Source organism: Alosa sapidissima, chromosome 11 (genome assembly GCF_018492685.1).
Source record: "Alosa sapidissima isolate fAloSap1 chromosome 11, fAloSap1.pri, whole genome shotgun sequence".
Classification (NCBI taxonomy): Eukaryota; Metazoa; Chordata; class Actinopteri; order Clupeiformes; family Clupeidae; genus Alosa; species Alosa sapidissima.
In genome coordinates this window covers 2,015,384-2,038,984 of record NC_055967.1, presented here as the reverse complement: position 1 = coordinate 2,038,984, position 23,601 = coordinate 2,015,384, and the positions used below count along the sequence as shown (strand labels likewise).

General features: G+C 41.4%; 3 protein-coding genes across 6 annotated transcripts; 2 read left to right on the top strand and 1 right to left on the bottom strand.

The window, feature by feature from the left end:
* Nucleotides 1-1,108: 1,108 nt before the first annotated feature.
* On the top strand, nt 1,109-6,558 carry LOC121723270. 3 transcript variants are annotated; one of them, XM_042108825.1, is made up of 11 exons: nt 1,109-1,583; nt 2,824-2,913; nt 3,034-3,083; nt 3,450-3,657; nt 3,865-3,940; nt 4,694-4,971; nt 5,068-5,100; nt 5,182-5,258; nt 5,644-5,703; nt 6,132-6,327; nt 6,461-6,558. In XM_042108825.1, the coding sequence occupies exons 1-10, from the start codon at nt 1,563-1,565 to the stop codon at nt 6,295-6,297; spliced, it is 1,059 nt and encodes a 352-aa protein (XP_041964759.1). In that variant the 5' UTR covers nt 1,109-1,562; the 3' UTR covers nt 6,298-6,327; nt 6,461-6,558. The 3 variants fall into 3 exon arrangements, 2 of the variants coding, with proteins under 2 accessions (XP_041964759.1, XP_041964758.1); XR_006034902.1 differs by having other exon boundaries at nt 2,824-3,083; nt 6,197-6,327; XM_042108824.1 differs by having other exon boundaries at nt 2,824-3,083.
* Nucleotides 6,355-9,085, top strand: LOC121723307. The gene is made up of 6 exons (XM_042108901.1): nt 6,355-6,563; nt 6,733-6,898; nt 7,346-7,449; nt 7,730-7,874; nt 8,361-8,485; nt 8,627-9,085. Exons 1-5 carry the CDS (start codon nt 6,421-6,423, stop codon nt 8,424-8,426), a joined length of 624 nt encoding a protein of 207 aa, XP_041964835.1. The 5' UTR covers nt 6,355-6,420; the 3' UTR covers nt 8,427-8,485; nt 8,627-9,085.
* Nucleotides 9,086-12,954: 3,869 nt separating this feature from the next.
* Nucleotides 12,955-18,134, bottom strand: LOC121723296. Of its 2 annotated transcripts, XM_042108881.1 has the most exons (8): nt 17,663-18,134; nt 16,243-16,334; nt 15,661-16,155; nt 15,539-15,584; nt 15,291-15,382; nt 14,166-14,276; nt 13,758-14,028; nt 12,955-13,535 (listed from the first exon to the last, which is right to left on the bottom strand). In XM_042108881.1, exons 4-8 carry the CDS (start codon nt 15,575-15,577, stop codon nt 13,320-13,322), a joined length of 729 nt encoding a protein of 242 aa, XP_041964815.1. In that variant the 5' UTR covers nt 15,578-15,584; nt 15,661-16,155; nt 16,243-16,334; nt 17,663-18,134; the 3' UTR covers nt 12,955-13,319. The 2 variants fall into 2 exon arrangements, with proteins under 2 accessions (XP_041964815.1, XP_041964814.1); XM_042108880.1 differs by lacking the exon at nt 15,661-16,155 and having other exon boundaries at nt 16,224-16,334.
* Between the last annotated feature and the right edge of the window lie 5,467 nt (nt 18,135-23,601).

Here is a 23,601-nt window from a genome sequence, read left to right as displayed (position 1 = left end):
TCAGTCACAGTGTAGCAGATGCCCTGCAGTACTGCAATGAAGAGCTGCACCTTCCTCAGTTCCAGGGGTGTGAGGAGACCGTTCAGTTCATTCAGTCTTCTTGAACAAGGCAGTTGTTCTGGAGAGATACAAAATAATAAATAAATGAATGAAAAGGAATTTGAGAGGCATCTTATTCTTGTTAGGGTAAATGACATGTGAATAATACAGTGTTGGGCAAGCTACTTCGAAATGTTAGTGAGCTAAACTATCAGTTACTCTGCCATGAATAAAACACTACACAAAACTACCACCCAGTCAAATGTATTAGTAGCCTAACACAAACACGGCAGTAGGCTAGTTCACTACATAGGAAGCTACTTTAAATTGTGCTAATTTCACATGACAAGAACAGTGTAGCTTGTCTGGCTAAGCTACTTGATAAATAAAGAAGTTGAGCTATTGAAAAGTTACTTTATTCAGGAAATAGTGAGGCTACCACCAACACACTTAGGCTACAAGTAGCAGCTAGCGATTGCCCAATAGGCTAGTCTGTGCCACTTGTGTAAAATTCGCCGGCCAAATCTAGTATGATTTATTTCTACAATAGCCTTCTTGTGTCAGTTGTAATCTAAGTCAGTGTTATGGAATATGACTTATCAAGTCTCAGTTCATAGCTGGGTGAACACCGAGTAAACATAGCCTAGCTAGATGGCTACGATTTTCATACAGTAATATCAAAGATTGCTCCTTCTCAGCTCTCTGGTAATATTCTATTCACAAAATACAACCAATAGTACGGTTATGTTAAATCTTACTTGTGAAAAGTAAATCCCCCGAGTATGGTCCGCCGATTTGAGAAGGAACATGCTGCACAGTGCTGTCATCTTCTGTCTTCTGCTGCAACGCAACGAGGAGTATGACCGGTCCAAGATGGCGGCCGCATTTCTTGTTTCCAGCAGCCAATGCGGCGTCTATGTATATTATGTCTATGGTCTGTATAAATCGTCTTATAAATAAACTACCAGTGCTTTTTCAAAGTTCTCAATGTCTCGTTTTAAATGTCAGGGCCCTCGGAAGTCTACCAATGAAGTGTGGAGCTACTTTGACCCTCGTAAATGGTGTAAAATATGGAGTGGGATAGCTGTCAAAATATTCGTGTCCATAGATTTGATACACGTGCGTATTTGTCTGTAGTTGTGCATAAAATAAATATTTGTGAATTCTCGAATGAGTCCAGTCGTGCATAAAACATATTGTGTGTATTTTATCCATCAGAATACGGATGGAAAAAAAATACGAATTCAAAATTACAAGTACGAAATCAATCTTTACAGTTAGGCTTTCTTTGGTACGAGTACGACTTCGCACAAGTGACTCAAACTGTCAAAATACGTCATCACCGCATTCACAGGCATTACTTGTTGAGAAAAGAAACATAGATCGAGATCAAGACTGCGCATGCGCTGAGGATAACCGGGCTGGGCCAGAGCAATATAAAAGCTGGGCCTGTCTTTTGCGCCAAAAGCTAGAGGGTCTGTGGAAGAGGCAAGATCGGTGACGGCCTAGGTGTATGTTGAACCATGGCGGACCAAGGAAACCAGGTAAGCTTAAACACATAACATTTCTACACTGTTTTGCTCTAACTTAACTTGTTAAACAGTGTGATGCTGATGCTGACACCGAAACGGTACTTTGGGATTAACTGTTACTGTTTTATGAAGCCCTTAAAAACGCACACAACAAGGTTGTTTGGTTGTAGCTCGCGATTAAGGTTGTCGGTAGTCAAATTTACCTTTTTATTCATGGTAGAAGTTAAAGACGACGTTTTTTTGTTTTTTGTTTTGTTTGCATTTTGCACTTGGCTGCATTAATGTTATCAGCCGACATTTGAGTCCTTTAGCAGCGTGAGGTAGCAGCTAGCTTTTGACTTAGCCTGTCTTGGTGGTGGTGGCTATGATTGTGGTGGGTAGAACCGTTTCTCCGTCTGTACTGTATGTTACTTGTGTTCTCATGGACTTGTGAAACGTCATAAAACGTTATAAAACACAGCCCAAGTACTGATTTGATTCATAAGTTTGCATTTTTGCAAAACGAGATGAGAATTGTTGTCTGTTCAATCTGAAACAACCAGAAAATACATCTGGCGATTTACGGTGTACCCATCAACCACCACCCAAATTAGCAGCCCACTACCGACGGAACTACTGTTCCGAGCCGAGGTAAGAGCATCTATTTGCAGCAGGTGTAGTCTGCTTCTGCCCTAATGCTAACCGGAGCTGCTGATGTCAAGTAGACAAGAAAGCAACTGTCTCAAACTGCAGATTCAGCAGGCTGTGTCCTCGCGTTCTTGGAAGTTTGTTCTCCTGTAGTCAACTTTTCAAGTTTGAACTCCCAAGTATACGAGTCTTCATAGCGTTCTTGGTATTGAAAAAAACGGCAAACAGAATTATATTCTGGCCTAGAGCACATTGAATATTGACTCATATCACGAAAGTTTGTCACTTTCATTTCATGCTGTACTCTGCTGATGTCTCCTTTGTTATCTAAATCTTCCAAAATAGTTCAAGTGAAGATAGCAAAGGTCTAGGCGAATTGCCTAACTCCTCAATTAGGCCTATACCCTCCTAATTTCAAGGTTTGTGTGAGCCTAATACTAGCTTAAATGGCTCCCTGCTTATATTTGTGCCTGGGGAGCAGTGAGGGGTTAGATGCCTTGCTCAAGGGCACTTCAGCCATGGTCCACTGGTCAGTTACAAGACCAACACCCTACCCAGTGGGCCATGGCTGCCCTTCTGTTAATTTTAGGGGAATAACATCATTGATATCTTGTGCTTGGTCCAGTTAAACAACATTATGACCACGGCACAAAACCTGCTCACATTACTGAGTAGAGTCAGGCAAGGTGAGGGCCAGAGCCAGCCACCTGTACAGGGCCAGAGCCAGCCACCTGTACAGGGCCAGAGCCAGCCACCTGTACAGGGCCAGAGCCAGCCACCTGTACAGGGCCAGAGCCAGCCACCTGTACAGGGCCAGAGACAGCCACCTGTACAGGGCCAGAGACAGGCTGTTCCCCGCCCTTCTGTGCAGCAGGAAATGGCCAGGTATGTGTCTTGGCTGTAGTGCTATGAAAGAATGCATACATTATAGCAGGGGTGGAAATTAAAACAAATGTAAGTAATGTTTCAAGAACACATTCATCATTTCAAACAAAAGCACTAATTTTATTTCTAGTAACAATGATTGCATGCCTTGTTAATTTGCTCATGTTTTCTATCTTCAATAATTTCATCAATGTTCATCCAGCAAAAACAAGAACTTTTCTAAGTTATCCTAAACTTTGGGCTTTAGTGTATAACTCATTTCATTGTTTTTGACTAGTAGTGCAGTGCATCACATCTCTCCTCAACCAGTCAACAAATTAAAAGTTTGTGTGTTGCCTATGAGTAAACAAACATTTGTATTTTCAGGTCTTTTCCTGGGCTCTTTAGGAAGGAGGTGAGGGGGAAAAAAAGATTCACCCCCTATGCTCGCCCACAGAAGAGCTTCACTGTGAAGTTTTTCCTAATGGATGAGCAGCACTGCAAGACTCCTACGGGGGAGGAGGAGCTCCAGCTCATGTTGGCCGGGCTGGGCAAGCGATCTCTCGCATTGACAGAAAGCACTACCCACACAGAGGTATCCCTAGTGTTTTGTTACTTTGGTTGCTACAGTACTGTTTACCTCCACCAACACTGTCACCCTACATTGCCTTGGCAGAGGCCTACTTTTCTAGTTGTCGTTGTGTTTATACTGTAATTTATGCATTGCTCAGAAATGAACAATTGTATGATGAAATGTGTAAATCTAAAAGTTGTAACCATGTGGTGAAATGTGTTATGCTAGTTGACAGACTTACTGCTTGAAGCCTACCCAAAGCTAGGCACTATATCTGGGGGCTGGATGTTGCACAAATCCACAGGTAAGGACTGCTTCCTTACACTCAGTATAACTGTGGGCTGTGGATACAAATGTGAGCTAGTTATCCTACTGTTTACTCTTACAGTACAGGCCAACATTCAGATGATCATTGCATTTTCTGTATTTAAAGGAGAAGTTTAGTGTGACTCATTCAAGAGCCCCGTTAGGTCACCAATTACTGTCAGTTGGACAGAGAACAAGAATATTTGATATAGCATTGACCAAATACTGAGCCAGCAACTAACATGAAATGAATGTGGCGTAGTAACTTTCACTCTCGTTTTGCAATGCCCCATTCAATTAACTTATCAGTTTATTTGTAAAATTTTTGGGTTCTTCTGGTTCCTCTGCTTGCCTCCCCCCGGAATTCTGAAATTCAGGTCTTCTAGCTGATGCTCCTTAGAGCTTCACATTTTGATGGTTGAATTCAAACGGCCCTGAAATCTATTTTGCTTTTCAAGGAGAAATATGGTGTGAATCTGAAACTGAATGAGGCACAGATTCACTTTTGGTTTCATTTTGTTATGCCCCAGTTGGTAAATGATAGCTGGTTTGTTACTTATCACATTCTATCACATTTTCTGTTTTCCCCAGCAGACAATAACAAACCCTGTGGCCTCAAATGACTGGATTATGATTGATTCACACCATATTTCTCCTTTAATGTTAATATACCTTCAGTGGTACCCATTGACCAAATTTGGGAATCTGGCTCAAGGGCAACAATAACAGTAGGTGTTTTACTATTTTCCAGGTGGAGGTGGGCAGCGGAAGTTGGTTGTAATACCTCCTGACTCTGAGGGATACACTGGTCAGCAAATTAAATCAGTCACTGGGAATGGAAAGTACACACTGTTTATAGCTCCCTTACAGGAGCAGATAGACAGGACACCGCTACCTCCTGATGCAAGAGAGTTTCACAATATGCCAAAGTCCCCATGTGCAAACTGCGGGGTTATGATTCCCTTACAAGCTCTGCCGAGCCACATTGAAAGCTGCAAAGACAGCATTGATCTGTGCAGTTCTTCAGAGGTTGTACATCAAGTCTCTGGCCTGTCGGGCCTTGTGCATTATTAGCTGTAATGAATATAGACCCTGTTGAATAATGTTGTGTTTTCCCATACCTAGGAAAGTTACGAGCATGACCTTAGTCCAGAAAAGGTGAGATTTCTGTTTATTTGTATACTGAAATTGTGTAATTAAATTCAACATACATTGATTTGATTTATTTTTTATCTTTAGACTGCAGAATGTCCTGTTTGTCGGAAAGACTTCAACATTAATGTCATTGAGGCCCATGCCTCAGGTTGTGGATTAAGGTACTTGCATAGAAAATAGTAGCCTGATGCATCAGCATCTTATTTCACTTTGTTCATAGTGTCTGAAATCTATCCATTTGGATTCGTTCGCTTCAGGGAGGGCTGATACTTTCTGCTTGACACCAATCGCTACTGTTTGGCATTGACATATGTTACGCACTGTAATGAATTATTTGAATTCTCTGTTCAGATTGGCCCATTTTGAGACAAAGCAAACACAGCTGATTCGCTAGTTTCCTGACTATATGATGGAAGTAAATGTAATTGACTGGAAGCACTGGGTGGCGCTAGCCTGGTTAAGAAAATGGTGAAATGTGTGAAGGTGTTAAGAGCTATTTTTTACAACTCAACTGCTTTGTTTATTTTACAACATTTGTGTTTGTAGAAGTGCAGCCCACGAAGGGAACAGGAAGACCTCAGCCCTCAGCCTTAATTCCTTTCAAAGGTAAAGCCTTTCTTCTGCTTACACTCAGACCAGAAAAGTTAACACTACAAAGAAAGTGGTTTGTCTGTTTTTGTACATTTACTTTCACATCACTCTTGTAGTGTTTGTTACACCTGGGTCCTCATTTATTTGGCTTCTGTATGCAGTCGTGGGCAAGCAGTTAGGGAGTCGGACTTGTAGCCCCAAGGTCACAGGTTCGATTCTCGACACACTGCCACCCCCATAACTGGGGTACCCTGAGCTTGGTACCGTCCATAAGCACTGCTCCCTGTGTGCTGTAATGGCTGCCCCCTGCTCACATGTGTGATGGGTTAAAAGCAGAGAAGAATTTCGTTGTGTGCACGGTGTGCTGTGGTGTGCTGCAATGACAATGGGACTTTACACTTAGACAAAAATGATGCATGCTCTTTTTTGTGTTTAATTTGAAGTTTGGAGGAGATTTTGGAGTGGGTGACTCTTCAGGTGGATGATGGCGGTACCTTTTCTATAGTAGTATCGAGAGATGACCTTTACACGCGCGCGATGATGCAGTGGCAGAGGCAAAAAAGATCCTCTCCAAAACATCGTCTCCTTTTTTGGAGAAGATGGCATTGATACGGGCGCCCTCAGCAAGGAATTTCACAGGTAACCTATTGGAAAGCACTATGTAAGAGATGATGGAACAACACAGCACTTGTTTATCACACTAACACACATTCAGCGACATGCAGCTTTAAAATGGTGCTTTTGCAGTTTTTGCAAATTCTTTGCTTTTCAGAGATGATTGCTGAAATTGAAAACAAGCTTTTTGTTGGCGGAGCTGACAAGAAGGGTAAAAATCCTCTCTACTGCCTTAGTAGCCTTGACCAGAACCACTTCAGGTAAATCGGAAATCACAAACAGAATCCTAAAAGGTCTTAAATGTATCTTACTGAAGCCAGCAAGATCCATGATGAAAAGAGAGCCTGAAATATTTGCAGAAAGGCAAAGCTATGCTGTGATGCTGTGTTTGTGTGCACTTTTTTTTTTTTTGATTTTGTGTATATGTAGGACCGCTGGAGAAATGATGGTTGCGAGTGTGGCCCAAGGTGGACCTCCCCCGAATTTCATGCGCGAATGGTGCTACAAGTACCTAACCACACAGACAGACTCTGACAGTATGCACGTTTCTGTGAGTGACGTCACAGACCCAGAGTTAGTGCAGCTCATCACGGAGGTTAGCAAGTTTCTTAAATGCGAAGGCTTTCTGCATGATCAGGTTTCTGTGTTTAATATTTTCATGATGTACTGTGATTCCTGTCTGGTGTATGGAACCATAGGGAGCATATTGTTCGGTTCTGTTTAAAACTGAGAACTGATTTCCTAGTGTATGCAGTGAGGATTAATGTATTTCCTTAATTTCCTGCGGGATTAATAAATTATCTCTATCTATTTGAAGCATCCATAATGCTAAAGGCAAAACTATCACTATTAAATGGCTAACTGGTTAAAATACAATACAAATACAAAATACAATACTTTGCTACATTTAATGTAAAAACATAACATTTCTGAGCTTGGTCATGTAAATCATGGTCCTATAATATAAATGATTAATGGAGGATGTCTATAGCGGGAAATGAAATTGGAGGTTCTCTTCAAAACAAAACTTCTGTTCTTTCAGGTCAACAGTGCAACTGATGACAGCATTCATACTCTCATCGACAGCATTGTTAACTGTGGCTTTACTGGGAAAATTTCATGTGTCAACAAAGATGCCATCGTCAGGTATTTTTTAAATTTAAAAACTGGCAAATGAAATCTTTCTCGTGGAGTCTTAAAGAAACCCATATTTTTGTCTTGGGTCTTACATTTATTTATTTATTTTAACACATGTTTTTGAAATGCTTTGCACATCTGAAACACATGCAATAATGTATCCTATTGTGTGTATCCCAATACATTGTCTTCAGCATCCTGTTATTTTTATTATTATTAATAATAATAAGAAGAAGAAGAAGAATAATCCTTTATACAATACCAATGATGGAATGTTACTTGTTTTCAGGGCTATTGTCCTCCACGCTACAACACGCGTGGTTCCAATGCTGGACCAATTGAGAAAAGGCATGGAGCTCTATAACATGAAGAAAGTGTTGCAGGCCCATGCAGACCTGTGTCAGCCTCTTTTTGTCCCAACAGAAGATGATGAGGTATTGAAAAAAAGGTTTTCCTTTTTGTGGTGTGGTGTAGGCCTGTGTTTCTAACAGTTTTCTAACACCGCAGCAAGTTAGAGGAAAATTTAAAAGCTAATAATTAATTGAATAAACTGAAGTCATTCCCATTTGTTTTACTGTAATTTTATTCCAATAAGAATCTGTTGCATATCTGAACATTACTACTGTTATTAATATTTTTTATGATCTGTATGTAAAAAAAATACAGTGGAGGACAAGGTAAACTATTTTACTAATTCACAATCTGACTACATTCGCATAGCAAGTGCATTTATTTAGAATAGTCACAGTAGCCTATTCTCAGGGAGGTCAGCGTCAATCATTTTTGCTATTGACAATGTGTTTAGAAATATGTCTTCCATGGGGGGTCTTAACTGGAATCTGCTGGTGTGTCTGCTCTGGTTTGCAAAATTGTAGGTTAACACCTTTTGCCTTTGTGTGTGTGTGTGTGGTGTGGTGTAGGTGGATGCAGCCTTTCTTCTGGAAATCTGCCGACCAGTCTACAGTGACCAAGGCTCTATAAGATAGTCGGGAGGTCGCTGTTATGAACAATCTCCAAGATTTCCTCCAAGAGATCGAGGATTGTGGTATGTTTTGAACTGCTACTATTTTAAGGAACACTTTTATGTGTTGTGTGTGGTTTTTTTTTTCTTCTTTTTTTTTATAAAAGTCAGCAATAATTGTGGTGCTTACTGGTTCAAGTTCACACTAACACACTTTTTCATTAGATGATGGCCAACTGACTGTTCCAAAAGTGATGCAGTGGCTGACAGGACAGGCACACAAGCCGGTCTTACCCAGCGAGAAGAGGGACTTCGATGTGTCTATACAATTCAAGCATGATTGTGATGGACACGCAATTTGTTTTCCGACAGTGAGTGCCTGCAGTCGCACGGTGACTCTTCCTGTATTGCACATGAGCACAATTCAGCAGTTCAGAAATATAATGGAGATGGCCTTAACCCACGGAGGCTCCTTTGACCGAGCTTGATTGTGCATGTGTGGTGAGGGGGAGGAAAGTTCACGACTATATGTAGAGCAAATCCATAATGTTCATGTTGTAACTTTTTTTCAAATGTTATGTATTTGAATTTGTTTTATGTGCGTGTTTGTTCAGATCAACTGTCACTGTTCAGCTCTACTGTGATCACTGTACAGATTCAAGTAAAGATCACTGTGAAGGCTTTCCTTTCCTTTATTTCCTTCATAGATAATAAACAAAAAAAACACCATCATTAGACATGTGGCCCAGTCTGAACAGAGCCATATCCGATTTCAGTCAGCCCTAAAAATCGGATATGAGAAGGAATCAGATTTGCCTGCAGTCTAAACACAGCCATAGAGGGAGGCAAAACATTGTTTTCACCATCCATGGTGAGTGGCAGGGTTATCCACCCTGCTATGACTCATTAGACCTACAGTTATGGGTCAACTTTGGAGTGGGATGCTACAATGGTGCTACTGTACATGAGGCCATAACTGAGAAGCCAAAACCTGACTAAGGATGGGTCAGGGTGGGCAGCATGGGGCACAGTGAGTAACCTAAATATCAACATTAACACATGGAAATATTTTTTTGACTTATAAAGAGATCAAACTCTACACCCCACCACTCATCAACTTCAAAGCAGTTGGAACTGTGGACACTGAAGTTCCTGGGCACAACAAGAAGTAGGGATCTGAAATGGGACCCAAACCACCATCATGAAACGTGCCAGGGAATGGTCAAGTGGGTTTTGTCATTTCAGCAATACACAATATACAGTGAGACGACACTACCATTGGTGCAACACTTAAACAGTCCTGTGCAGAAGGATTTGGGACAGGTCACATATACAGTATTTGGCTACATTAAAAATACTTAAGCTACATTCTAGTGCACATACATTATAAAAGATGTACATTCATTGTTTTTCTTGAGGCCGCTGAGGAAACTTAATACATCTTCCCATATTCAAACTGAGTTATATAGAGCCACTACAGAAAGCAAATTTTCCTCAGCATTTCAATCAGTTCTAATTTAGAGCACATAATTTTACAATCTGATAATGGGAACAATTGATTTATAGTTGCTGCTATTTTATGCAAAAATGCATGCACTTCTTCACATTTTCAGACCATGTGTAAGAAAGTGTCTGTTCAGGTTCACAAAAAGTCCACTAAGGATTCTGAGGGGTCCAATATATCCTATGACCTATCACCTGCAGCTGCCCGCATCAACCTTGTGTAAACTATGGACACAAATCTTCCCAAAGGGAAAAAAACACCTAACCGGGTGGGCTTCAGGACCTTTCCCCAGAATATTCCATGACAAGATGTGCTAGGAATATCAAAATTAGGACTGAGCTCCTTAAAGGTTAACAACTCACTTTCTGCACACAAAGGGCTTATTACCAGACAATAAATGTGCATTATGCCATAAAAGGTGTGCCATCTATTAGTATATCCCAGGTGTTCTTCTACCTGTCCCTTATAAGATTATATATTATTATTATCGTAATTATAGAACCCTAGGTTTACAAACTTTTCCTCAGGCAGACACCTGTAAAGGCGAAGTCCTTTAGTGTCATGGGACCAATAAGTTGCTGTTCTATTTCCCTCCATGGGACAGTAGATCCACTCTACTAACAACTTAAGAACACCTAACTGAAAGGTCAAATGATACATTTCTAAATAGGGAAGTGCTAATCCTCCATTATTGGTAGTGCATTGTAAAGTCTGTGATTTTTGGTCTAGGTTGTTTGTTCCAAGATACTGCCAAACAGAAGAGTCGAGTCTCTTCCAGTATTTTACTGATTGAGGTAGGGGAATCATTTCACTTAAGAAATTCACACAGGGCAGAATGTTTATTTTCACCACCACTATCCTGGACTACATTGAAAGTAATTGTGGTGAATAATTACTTAATATTAATCTTAGACTGGCGAACTTCAGGAAAAACTCAGGAATCAAGTTTATTCTGTTACAAGCAGAGAGGGTACAAAAAAGGTCTATGGTCTATGTAGGCCTAGCCCAGGCCTGAAAGGTCTAGGTTGGCCTGTAGCCAACTTCTCCTCTCTTCCGTTCTACATCCTTCTAGTCTTAGTCTAAGTCCCAGTCTAAGTCTCACAAACATTGCAGTTTAGTTACTTTAAATGCTTTAAACAAAGAAGAAAATGGCGCCAAAAACAAGCCCACTTGGTTGGCTCTCCACTTGGCATCAGACACACCTACTCACACCCACTTCACACCTATTCATTCTTATCAGAATAGCATGAGGAGAGGCATCATATATATCAGAAATATCACTTATAGAATGTTTCAAACATTCTCACAATCAAAGCATTACAATCCTTGTACTGAGACTATCAGAATGATACCAAACATGAATACATTTACATTTCATGACACATGGATACATTATATCAAGGTAACATCCTTTGTCCTGTGTAACTGATAGGCCTTGAACCACCACATTAGCATTTGATTGGGGGAGGGGAGGGTGTCTTTGTTTTAAACCAAGAAGGGTCACATGGCAATTCAATTATTAATAATTTTAACCGTAAAATTACTGCTATCAACATGAGACTGCTGTTCAATATCCCCCTCAAGACTCTTCTACAAGCTGACTGACCTGGGCCTGAGCAGGAGCTATGCGCAGCTCCAACTCCATCATAACATTTGTGGATGATACAGTAGTGCTAGGGTCCATCTCCAACAATAACGAGACTGGCTACAGGGAGGAGGTAGACAGGCTGGCACAATGGAGCTTGTTGTGTACGGACCTATCCCCTCTTGCCATTTACAGAGCCCCAGTAGAAAGTGTGAGCCATTCCTGACGACCTTACTTGGTCTGCTCACGTACACATACGGGCAAGAAGGCTAATCAGCAACTGTACCATCTAAGGCAGCTGAGGAAGTTTGGTGCCTTTCCAGTCATTTTAAGATTTTAAGAGTATGGCAACAGGTGACAGAAAGGCTCCTCCCACTCTGGCAACAGCCTATTTAAGCTGATGAAATCAGGCAAACGATTCAGCATGCATCATGTGTGGCACAGAAAGACAAGAGAGGTTTTTATCCACAAGCTGTTACACTCCTGATTCCTGAATCAAGACATGACATGTATCTCCCACATGAACTGCACTATGCACTCAGCACTTTATAGCCGTGATTTACTTTTAGCAGTACAAGGTCGTATTATATTTCTGGGTAGGGGTAGTATGGGGGTACATCTATAGCTGAATATTTATTTGTCTTAAACTGAAATTTTATTCCATAACGTATTTTACCAATACAATATCAGAATTATGATAGGTGATGGCCCAGTTGAGGTGAAGTCAGGATTTCATTTATCAGCTTGTTCTAAGTCCATGACTATGCACATGACAAATAAAGAAACATGAAACTTGAATGGAGCTGGCAGAATGGACCACTTGTTCAGATCCCTTTGAACAAACAGGATTTTTTGTTTAAGAACTCCACCAAAGTAATCTTACCCAGACCATGTGCCTTTACTAGGTTTCACCACATAACTTGTAAAGTTACTTCAAAAACATGATCCTCTTGGTTTTGCAAATCAGCCCACAGTTCCTTATACCCAAATCATATTGACAGTGTTGTACTGTGACTGGTTCAAAAGTTCATTAGTTAACTAATGGACTATGGTGTTTGTAGTGTCCATGAACCAGCATGGCCTTGAAAGGCTACGAAATCCTTACCCATTGCAACCAATTTCCCATATGGAAATGGAAAAAGTGGTCTCATTTGCCTTTAGATCATGTATGGTTCAAATTGTGGGAGGTAAAATTTGTCAAATTGTACTTTTCATAATTGCACAGGTTCTAAGATGACCTCTAAAGAACACCCATGGGACATTTTGCAATGTTAACGTAACATGTCATTGTTAACCAGGCATATTGAGGAGTCATTAAGAAGTGATGGGGGTGCACGAGAACCCCTCTGGGGACTAGACTAATCAGTCTTGGAATCTTGGGGGAAAGCTCAAGCTAAAGTGGCATAAAGAAGGAGAGATCAGAGTCAGACCTGGGAAGCAGACAGACAAACACACAGTTGTATGTTCCAAAACGCTTTAATTGAAAATGGCCAGTTTATGCATCAGTCCAGTTACACATTTGATGTAGAGAACAGTTAGGTATTATAGTCTTGCACAAACAACAGAAAAATACTTATGAAATGTCTTGCACAGCAAAAGTTTCAGAACAGTACATACTGTGGGCAGGCATATATATACATAGTATATATATATGTGTGTGTGTGTGTGTGTGTGTGTGTGTGTGTGTGTGTGTGTGTGTGTGTGTGTGTGTGTGTGTGTGTGTTGTTGGAAACAGAAAGAAAAAAACAAGGGCATTGCTCTTTACTCAACTGCTCAGACTGATGTCAAATTCAGCATTTAAAGGTATTTGTAGCAATTTGTCATAAGATTTACTCAACCACTGCTAATTCTGTTGTCACAATCTGCATCATTGCTATATACAGGTCCCTACCAAATGATTGGGATGCTGCAAGGGGATTAATAACAGACCTCACAGCTTCCATTGTAGCTGGAGACAGGGGGCTCTCATGTTCTGGGACATGCACGCCAAAGTCATTTCTGACCGCACCAAATGACTCCCAGTCCGTTCCAAACAACTCTGGGTTCTGTGAATAATTTTAAACAGACAACAAAATGAGTAGCAAAAACAAATTGTGATCGATGTAACAGGCAAGCAAGGGTATAACAGAGCCCATCTCAAATGTCTTATATATTTTAAATGTAGCACCACTTGAGTCCATGGTGAAACATTTTGTCTAACTACATACCGTGCATATGAATGCAAATGACAAATTCTACTTGACTAGACTGCACATGATATACTGTACCTCCAATTCTTCAGTTTCGCCATGGGACATGTTCCCCAAAACCCAGAGTTGGTTGGGGGTAAGACCACCTTCCGTCCTTAATGGGTGGTTATCCCATGCCTCCACAAACGTGTTTAGGCTGTCTGCCAAACGAGGGAGGAAGACATGATGGGCACAAAACAGATGAAGAATGTTTGACAAATCCAGCAGGCCTTCTTCCTCGAGGCTGTGAAGTACCTCGTAGTAAAGCTGGGTGACGCTAACCCAGACATCTCGCCACAACCGCTCAATTCTAAAGACAAAATGACTACAATGAATATTCCGACAAAGTTGAACATTTTTCTGTAACAGACATTTTTCTTATCTACATTTTTCACATCAATAGCTGACATCTAATGATTTCGTTACTAGAAATAACTTACTGTTTACCTTTGATTATGCACACTCTTTCCAGCTATGAAGCTACCTCTTCCCGTGCCTTTCACACTGAACATGGCTTCAGCAACCGCCACATTTTCAACCCCTTCATCACCCCTGACCCTAGACAGTTCAGGAATAAAGTTGCCATCAGAGCACTCATTCATGTATATACAGTAGATCATAAAAGTGAGTACACCCTTTGCATTTTTTCAGAATAATTTTCTCTTATATCTTTTCATGGGAGAACACTATGAAATTGTCATACAACTCAAAGGGGTCAGTGTACAGCTTGCATAACAGAAGTTTGTTGTCCCATGAAAATCTCAACATACCACCATTAATGTAGCCTGGATAGTAATCCAGACACAATAATCGTTCAGATATTAAATATGAATTTCTTTCAGATTATGGGTCTGGCACCCAGTAATAAGCGGCGAGCAGTGGCACCAAGCATGCATTTGAAACCCTCACTGAACGCAATTGGATAACTTTACGATCAATCACAACAAGGAACGATTCGAGCCAGCACTTGTGATCAGTTTAGCTCGCCTTTGGCCCGCCTATATCAGATACACCGATTTGATTGGTTACCACAAAAATTTGGGGTAATGTAACAACTAGTCGGTGCCAGAGTCTCTGCAGGCACAATTCAAAATGTGCTCTCGCGAGATCTCTAGACTTCCAGGTTACCATTAATGTTGAAACAGCTGGTAACAAAACTAAGTCCCACATCCAACAGTGAACATTTTATAATCATTGTGCCCAAATTGACAACATTTTGTGTGAGCACCATTATTATACACTGCCTTATTGTAATTCAACAGAGATGTACTTGTTTCTAACGGTGCTCACACAAAATATTTACAGCCATTTACAGTTTGGGCATAATTAGGACATTTTTGCTGTGGGGTGTACTCACTTTTGTTTCAACTTTAAAGCCCAGTATGTGGAGATATTTATAAGCTCTACTGGACTCTAAAATTGTATAAAAGAGTAATTTCTATACTGTTCTCATGAGAATTTATAACAGAATATTTGCAAAAATGAGAAGGGTGTACTCACTTTTATGATATACTGTAAATACATTCATAAATGCATTCACATATTAAAAGAATTAAGAAAAATACAAATTACCTGGAAGGCCAACCGTACTTTTCTACCGCTTTCAGAAAAAATGAAAGAGCCGTGCTTGATCGGTTATTTGTTGCTGGCTCCAGGTACATGATCTGTACAAACAGATAAACACAAATGCTTGTGATTCAGGAATTGAAAGCCAGTCTGATACATCAATATATCAATCATGAATAAATCACTTCACCACAGGCCCATCACCCAGTCCTACAAATTGTCTTACTCTGACTTGTCTCAGTACAATGACATACCTTTCTGGAGTAACCGTCAATTGCTCCAAATATGACCATGTTGTACCTGGAAAACAAACACACTGTACTTTCTGTATTCAGAGAGAATTAATTTTAAACCTCCATTAATTTCAGAAAACTACCTTATTCATTTATGATTTGTGTCCATATGGACTAGGGACAATGGATGTTGTACACAGTACGTCCTTCAGACAATGCACCCAAGCTGCATCAGTCGCTGGAAAACTCCATCCGCATCAACTCTGTGCATGGAGTCCTTCACCCGCTCCCACTGGACCCTGTGTCCTTCTGCCTGTAAGCATCCTTTAACCATTCTGTATCCTGCATTCGGCAGTCTTGACTTTATTGATAACACAGCATTATCTAGCTCGGTGTCGGTTAAACTACTGTATGAAGATCTGCTTGATAGTCCAAGGTCACGCATGCGCCTGAAGATGGTTGATTCACTGACGCCCAACAGGTGCGCTATAGATGATATTGGTAAGGACATGTCAATCAAGTGGGCCAGCATGTCTTCAGAAACTTGAAATTTGGGGCGTCCTCGTCCACTGCTTTCTTCAGTTACAAGAGCATGGGCTCCCTCTGGAGTTAGGGCCACATTGATCTTTTCCTGAAGGCTTAAAATGCATTGCAGAACATCAGTGGGTATATGAATGACAGTAGATGCAGAAGTAAAGATAAACACCTCCTGGTTGATAACATACTGGAAATAGTCCAGATCCAAATGTTGCTGATCCAGTATCTCTGTTATTCTGGTGAACAGGTGCCGAATTAACTGTGTCGTCAGCGGTGATTCCTATAAATATAGGATTGTCAGTTATACATACAGTACTTTATTTGCATGTAGCCTACTTGTAAATTCAATCTGTTGGATTGTTTGTCTTACTTTTCCTGCCCAAAAACACCCACCCACCCAAATGACAGCGCAGACACAAAAATGCGCTTCAGAAAAAAGCTGCGCTCCCTTAAACGATTTCGGGCTTTGTCATCAATGTCAGTCTGAGGGGAAATAGGCTACACATTACAACCAACAGGGGGAAACGTAGACTATCATATAATGCTTTCACACTGGACAGCACTTTGAAAGTTGCCGTCTTTTTTTGCAGTTCGGACGGTCCAAGGTTTCATACTGGAGGCGGCACAATTTTACGCCGGGAACATTTCTCCTGTACGGGTACACTTATTGCCGCCTCCACTGCAGTGTAAATCCAAGCAGGAATAGCAGCGACAACACATTATAACAATCTTTAAATCCACAAAGCTTGCAGTCATTTAACGTTGACTGTAGCGCCGAATGCAATCGGTTACCATAGGGTATCTTCCAGCGATAAAACAAAGCATAGCCTACTCATGAGCGCCTGTCCGATCAAGCTTTAACATGATCACAAACTGCTGTTAGCCACATCCAATTAAAGAAGACAGACATAGCGAACATAGTTAAACGTTAGGACAATTACCTCTATGGTCTACAATTTATCCACAGTTAGTCCGCAGTTATTTCCGTCATGCATTCTTCTCGACATGAGCTAGTGATAGAGCCTTGCCATAGCCTAACGTTATTCTTTTATCACACAGGTCTGACTAAATGCAAAGTTTTACTCCAGAAACACTCTGTTGTAGCCTGATGCAGAGCGATAGATAAAACATCTCTCTCTGTGGCTCTGGCCTGATGGACCTTGCCCAAAACTTGCGACACTAGGCTTCACCCTTACAAACTGTAATTTGCATTTTCTGTCATTCATAAGAAAAACATGGTAATTCAAATGTAACGTTATCCGCCACCACCGCCGCCACCATGACAGGCTAAATTAGCAGCTAGCTGCTAAGTCACGCTCCTAAAGGACCCAAATGTCGGCTGATAACGTTAATGTAGCCAAGAAAACAAAACAAAAACAAAAAAACGTCGTCTTTAACTTCTACCATGAATAAAAAGGTAAATTTGACTACCGACAACCTTAATCGCGAGCTACAACCAAACAACCTTGTTGTGTGCGTTTTTAAGGGCTTCATAAAACAGTAACAGTTAATCCCAAAGTACCGTTTCGGTGTCAGCATCAGCATCACACTGTTTAACAAGTTAAGTTAGAGCAAAACAGTGTAGAAATGTTATGTGTTTAAGCTTACCTGGTTTCCTTGGTCCGCCATGGTTCAACATACACCTAGGCCATCACCGATCTTGCCTCTTCCACAGACCCTCTAGCTTTTGGCGCAAAAGACAGGCCCAGCTTTTATATTGCTCTGGCCCAGCCCGGTTATCCTCAGCGCATGCGCAGTCTTGATCTCGATCTATGTTTCTTTTCTCAACAAGTAATGCCTGTGAATGCGGTGATGACGTATTTTGACAGTTGAGTCACTTGTGCGAAGTCGTACTCGTACCAAAGAAAGCCTAACTGTAAAGATTGATTTCGTACTTGTAATTTTGAATTCGTATTTTTTTTCCATCCGTATTCTGATGGATAAAATACACACAATATGTTTTATGCACGACTGGACTCATTCGAGAATTCACAAATATTTATTTTATGCACAACTACAGACAAATACGCACGTGTATCAAATCTATGGACACGAATATTTTGACAGCTATCCCACTCCATAGTATGACAGTGATTTATTTGCATGGCTAGCCCGATGCCCGAGGCACCCCCTTTGAAAACCTGTTGGTAGCATCAGCTAACTAGCGCCAGATTTCAGAGTGCAGGGGACAAGCCGAGATGAGCTAGGAGACAAAAGTTCACACTCTGCATCATGTTTCAACACACTTTAGGTCAATATCACACCGAACTTCTCCTTTAAACCTTGCGCCCAGGGGTGGGGCAATTAGCGACATAAGGTGTGGTCTGGCGTATGATCCAAAAATCACTGTCTTACACCCTCTAAAAATCATTACGCTACTGACCTGGGGCCGTATTCACAAAGCCTTTTATCTTACCACTAGGAGTACTCCTAAATCGCACTAAAATATTTTAGCTAGGAGTTTTCTCTTAAAAGTTATTCACAAAGCCTTTCAGACCTACTCTTAGTAAGGAAAAATGACAACTCCTAAACTAAGAGTGAGTCTTCGTTGCTATGGATGACGTCATTACTCATGCACAAGCTTGACTGAAGTGACCACCTTGATTGGCTGATGATTGTAACGCGGGAATGATTCCAAACACCTCCCTTCCGATGATGAGTGACAGGTGACAGGTCTGAGAATGCGTGCACTACACAAGTAGTGCGAAGGACGGAAGATGATGAATAACTGAATAAAAAGGCCTAGCCTAAATGAATAAAGAGTAAGGCAAAACAAATAGCCTAGTAGCCTAATGAAACTAGACCTATGGATTGATGCAGTATCTTTGCAACATTATTAAATTAATCTGTCACCATATGCCTACGTTTGCAAAGAGGAAAACATTTTAATTTGATTCACAATGAAACATTTCATTTAATTTACATGTTAACAATGAATAGTTTTGGTTGTTGTTGGTGGCGTTATTGCATCCCTTTTATGAATGCAAAATTGTTCCCTCGCGATTGGAAGCTCCTGTTGCCGCATAGCAGTGTTGTGCGTGAACGAGTTCAAAAGAACGCGTTCATTGAACACACTCATTTTTTCGTGAACGTTGAACTGAACGCAACACATGTTTTAATAAAGAACTTGAACGTGAATTAGTTCACATTATGTGTCATGAACGGCAGACATCGCTGTAAATGAACGTTGGAATTTGTTTTCCATTGAAAACTGAGTGACATCTGTTTTCTCTTTTGAAACGCAACGAGAGAAAGTTCCTCCCTGCTGTATTCTCGCTGGTGCCGCTTAAATCATGTATCACCAGACAGAAATGGTTTTGACATTGTGTGCGCAATGCATTGCGGGCAACGTAGTGTCCGGCTGAGAATAGTTGAATAGCATCAAAGAGTATAGAAGTAACTCTATACTCTTTGATAGCATACTGGCTTCCGCACAACGTTACCCGTGATGAATTGAGATTGGGCAACATAATTTCTATCTGAACGATTTGGATACTTATGGGCAACATTTTGAGATCATCCTAACAGAGTGCTAGCAATGAATCACATGACCATCTGTGAGCTTCTGAAATGTTCTGCTATAGGGTCGTTGCTAACTTAGTTGTCTGTTGCCCTCATTAGCTGCCCTGTGCCTCACCTGGTTGCCTGTTGCCATCAACATTCCCCAAAAAATTGCCCTGCGTATCATCAGCTTTACAGCAAGCAATCATATTTTAATTAGGGAGGAACAAAGAATTAAGCTGTAGTTGGGGGGCTTATGTGGTTCTGTGGGTTTGAAATGTTAATTTTTGGAGAGTGGTTGAACTGTCCTCTGGGGTCATTGAACATGAAGAACAATTATTTCTCCATTCTTTTCTCCTGTTTCAACCCTATTTTTCTCAAATTTCATATTTCACTGTGCCCCGTCCCGTCCTTCGGATGAGACGTTAAACCGAGGTCCTGACTCACTGTAATAATAATAATAATAATAAAGCTTTATTTGTATAGCACCTTTCATACACAGAATGCAGCTCAAAGTGCTTTACATTTGAAGCATGTAACACAATAGTAGTCAGTCAGTCATTATCAATCACTTTTCTTTGCTGTTTATGATATGCTCAGCAACATATCAAAAATATAGAAAATGACGTCATAAGACTGGCAGCCTTAACCCTCTTACCCCCCACAAGCACGCCATATGGCAACTGTGGCAAGGAAAAACTCCCATATTCCAGGAAGAAACCTTGAGCAGAACCTGACTTAATAGGGGGAGCCCATCTGCTTCTGGCTGGCTGCGCCCTCCAATAGTAGCAGATGTAGAATAATCTGAAAGTGTAGTCTACAGGATAAGATGAGTTAACTAAAAGCTTTCCTGTACAGGTATGTTTTCAGATCTTTTTTAAAAATATTTACTGAACTCGCCTGCTTGATGTACAGAGGCAGGGTGTTCCATAGTTTGGGGGCATAATGGATAAACGCAGCTTCTCCACTTTGTTTGTGGAGCACTTTGGGTACGATTAAAAGATTAGAATTGGATGATCTAAGTTTCCTTTGTGGTTGATAAGATATTAAAAGCTCAGAGATATATGAAGGTGCTATGCCATTCAGAGCTTTGTAAGTAATTAACATAACCTTAAAATCAATTCTATAGGAAATAGGGAGCCAGTGCAGTTCAGCCAACACAGGGGTGATGTGTTCTCTCTTCTTAGTCTTAGTTAAAAGTCTAGCCGCAGAGTTCTGTATGAGTGCCAATTTCTTTAGATGTTTTTTGGGAAGACCAGTGAAAAGTGCATTGCAGTAGTCTAACCTGCTAGTGATAAAGGCGTGAATTAGTTTTTCTGCATCTTGTTGAGTTAAAAAGGGCCGCACTTTGGCAATGTTTCTCAAGTGGAAATAGGCTGTCTGAGTAACTTTACTGATATGGGGCTTAAAACTTAACTCTGCATCTAAGATGACACCGAGGCTTGTTACTTTTGGTTTGACCTGGTGTGCCAAGTTCCCCAGATTACTAAGAATAATATCTCGCTTTAGTTTTGGTCCAACCAGAAGTACCTCTGTTTTGTCATCATTTAGTTTCAAAAAGTTTTTGCTCATCCACTGATTAATGGAGGTTAGGCATGCAGTGAGGGAGCAAAGGCCATCTGGGTTAGTTGGCTCAACAGAAAGATACAATTGGGTATCATCTGCGTAGCTGTGGAAGTTTACATTATGTTGACTTATGAGTTATGACTTATGACTTATGAATAGTACTGTGGTCATTAAAGATCCCATGGCACTTATCGCGTGTCCTGGCTCCAATGGCGGTGGTCTGTCCACCATCCCCCAGCCCCCACCCCCACATCACAGGCTATCGTACCCCCACCATCACTGGATATTGCACCCCTCCCCCACATGGCGATCACGAACAATGAGGTGACAACGACCTCAGTCAACAGCCATCAGACACACAGATCCCAGATGCACCCCTTCCCCTCCCCTCACACCCCCCATCATCACAACAGATCAAGTGAGAGCCCAACTAAAGACACTGCGCAGCAATAAAGTAGTGGGGCCTGACAGACTGTGTCCAAGTCTACTCAAGGCCTGTGCTGCTGAACTAGGGGAGCCACTGAAGCACATCTTCAATTTGAGCCTACGCCTTGGACAAGTTCCAACACTGTGGAAGACATCATGTCTCACCCCTGTCCCTAAGAAGCCGCACCCTAGTGAGCTTAATGACTACAGACCTGTCGCTCTTACATCACATGTGATAAAACAATGGAGCGGCTGGTCTTAGGTATGCTCAGACCCCAGGTACGCCATGCACCAGACCCGTTACAGTTTGCATACCAGGAAAAAGTGGGCGTGGACGATGCCATCACTTATCTTCTACACAGGACACATTCTTACCTAGACAAGGGGAAAAGTGCTGTGATAATCATGTTCTTTGATTTCTCAAATGCTTTTAACACCATCCAACCCCTCAGACTGGGAGACAAGCTCTTGCAGATAGGTGTGTGGACGCTCACCTGGTAACCTGGATTACAGATTACCTGACCAAGTGACCACAGTTTGTCAGACTGAAGAGAAATGTCTCTCTGACACTGTGATCAGCAGCACCGGAGCGCCACAGGGAACTGTGCTCTCTCCAGTCCTGTTCACCCTGTACACATCTGACTTCTGATACAACACCGAGTCATGCCACATGCAGAAGTTTTCTGACGATACTGCAATTGTGTGGTGTATCAGGAACGGGCAGGAGGAGGAGTACAGGAGCCTGGTGGAGGACTTTGTGCAATGGTGCAAACTCAATCATCTTCAACTCAACACTTCAAAGACCAAAGAGATGGTGGTGGATTTCCGCAGGTCTAAGCCCACTCTGCTACCAGTCCACATTGATAAGGTCAATGTGGAGGTGGTAAGCACCTACAAGTACCTGGGTCTCCACCTGGACAATAAACTGGACTGGTCAACCAACACTGATGCACTCTACAAGAAAGGGCAGAGCAGGCTGTACTTCCTGAGGAGGCAGCGGTCCTTCAATGTGTGCAGCAAGCTCCTCAGGATGTTCTACCAGTCTGTTGTTGCCAGCGTCCTCTTCTATGCAGTAGTATGCTGGGGAGGAAGCACAAGGAAAAAGGATGTGGGGCGAATTGACAGGCTGGTAAGGAAAGCTGGCTCTGTAGTGGGAGCTGAACTGGAGTGCATCACTATCTGACAAAAGGACCCTGAACAAACTGATCAACATCTTGGACAATGAGTGTCACCCACTCCACAGCACTATTGTTAAGCAGAAGAGCCTGATCAGCTGGAGACTTCGCTCACTGCCTTGCACAACAGACAGACTGAGAAAGTAATTTGTCCCCAGGGCCATTGAACTGTTCAATGCTTCACTTAAGGGAAGAGGAGAGATAGACTTCTCTGCATAGTCTGTCTGCCTCCTCACCCCCTCCATGTTTGGTACTGTCTGTCCACTAGCCACTTGTACCACTGTCTTTATGCCTCACTGTTTGCGTGCTATATTAGCACATCACATATGCATAACCCCCCCCCCCCCCCTCCATGCCACAGCCGAACTGTGGCCACACTTATACATTTTCTTAAATAGTTAAATATATAGATATATAGACTTTATTTTACTTTATTTCTGCATTGTTGCACTGTTTTTTTTCGATAATTTGATAATGGATAATTGCTGCTTTTTTACATTTTACACCCATACAGTCTGTTACAAGTTCTGAGGTTAATAAACATTGCCCTGATGTAGCCTACACACCGCGTTGTTTAGTTTTTTTAGTCAGAGCTGTACGCAGGGTTTTTTGTTGTTGTTGGTCCGTAACCTCAAATCCCCGTTTTGAGTCGCCGGATCCACCCGCCTTTGCGCTCCGGCACCTCCCACTTTACAAATTAAGCACTGAGTATAATTGTTAGTATAATTTGTATTTTAGTATATTCTACTGTCCTTATTGCTTAACTGTGTTTTTATATTATACTTTTTCTGCTGTTAGTGAATGTGTGTTTGTTGTCTGTATGCTACTAAGACCTTGAATTTCCCCTGGGGATCAATAAAGTATCTATCTATCTATCTG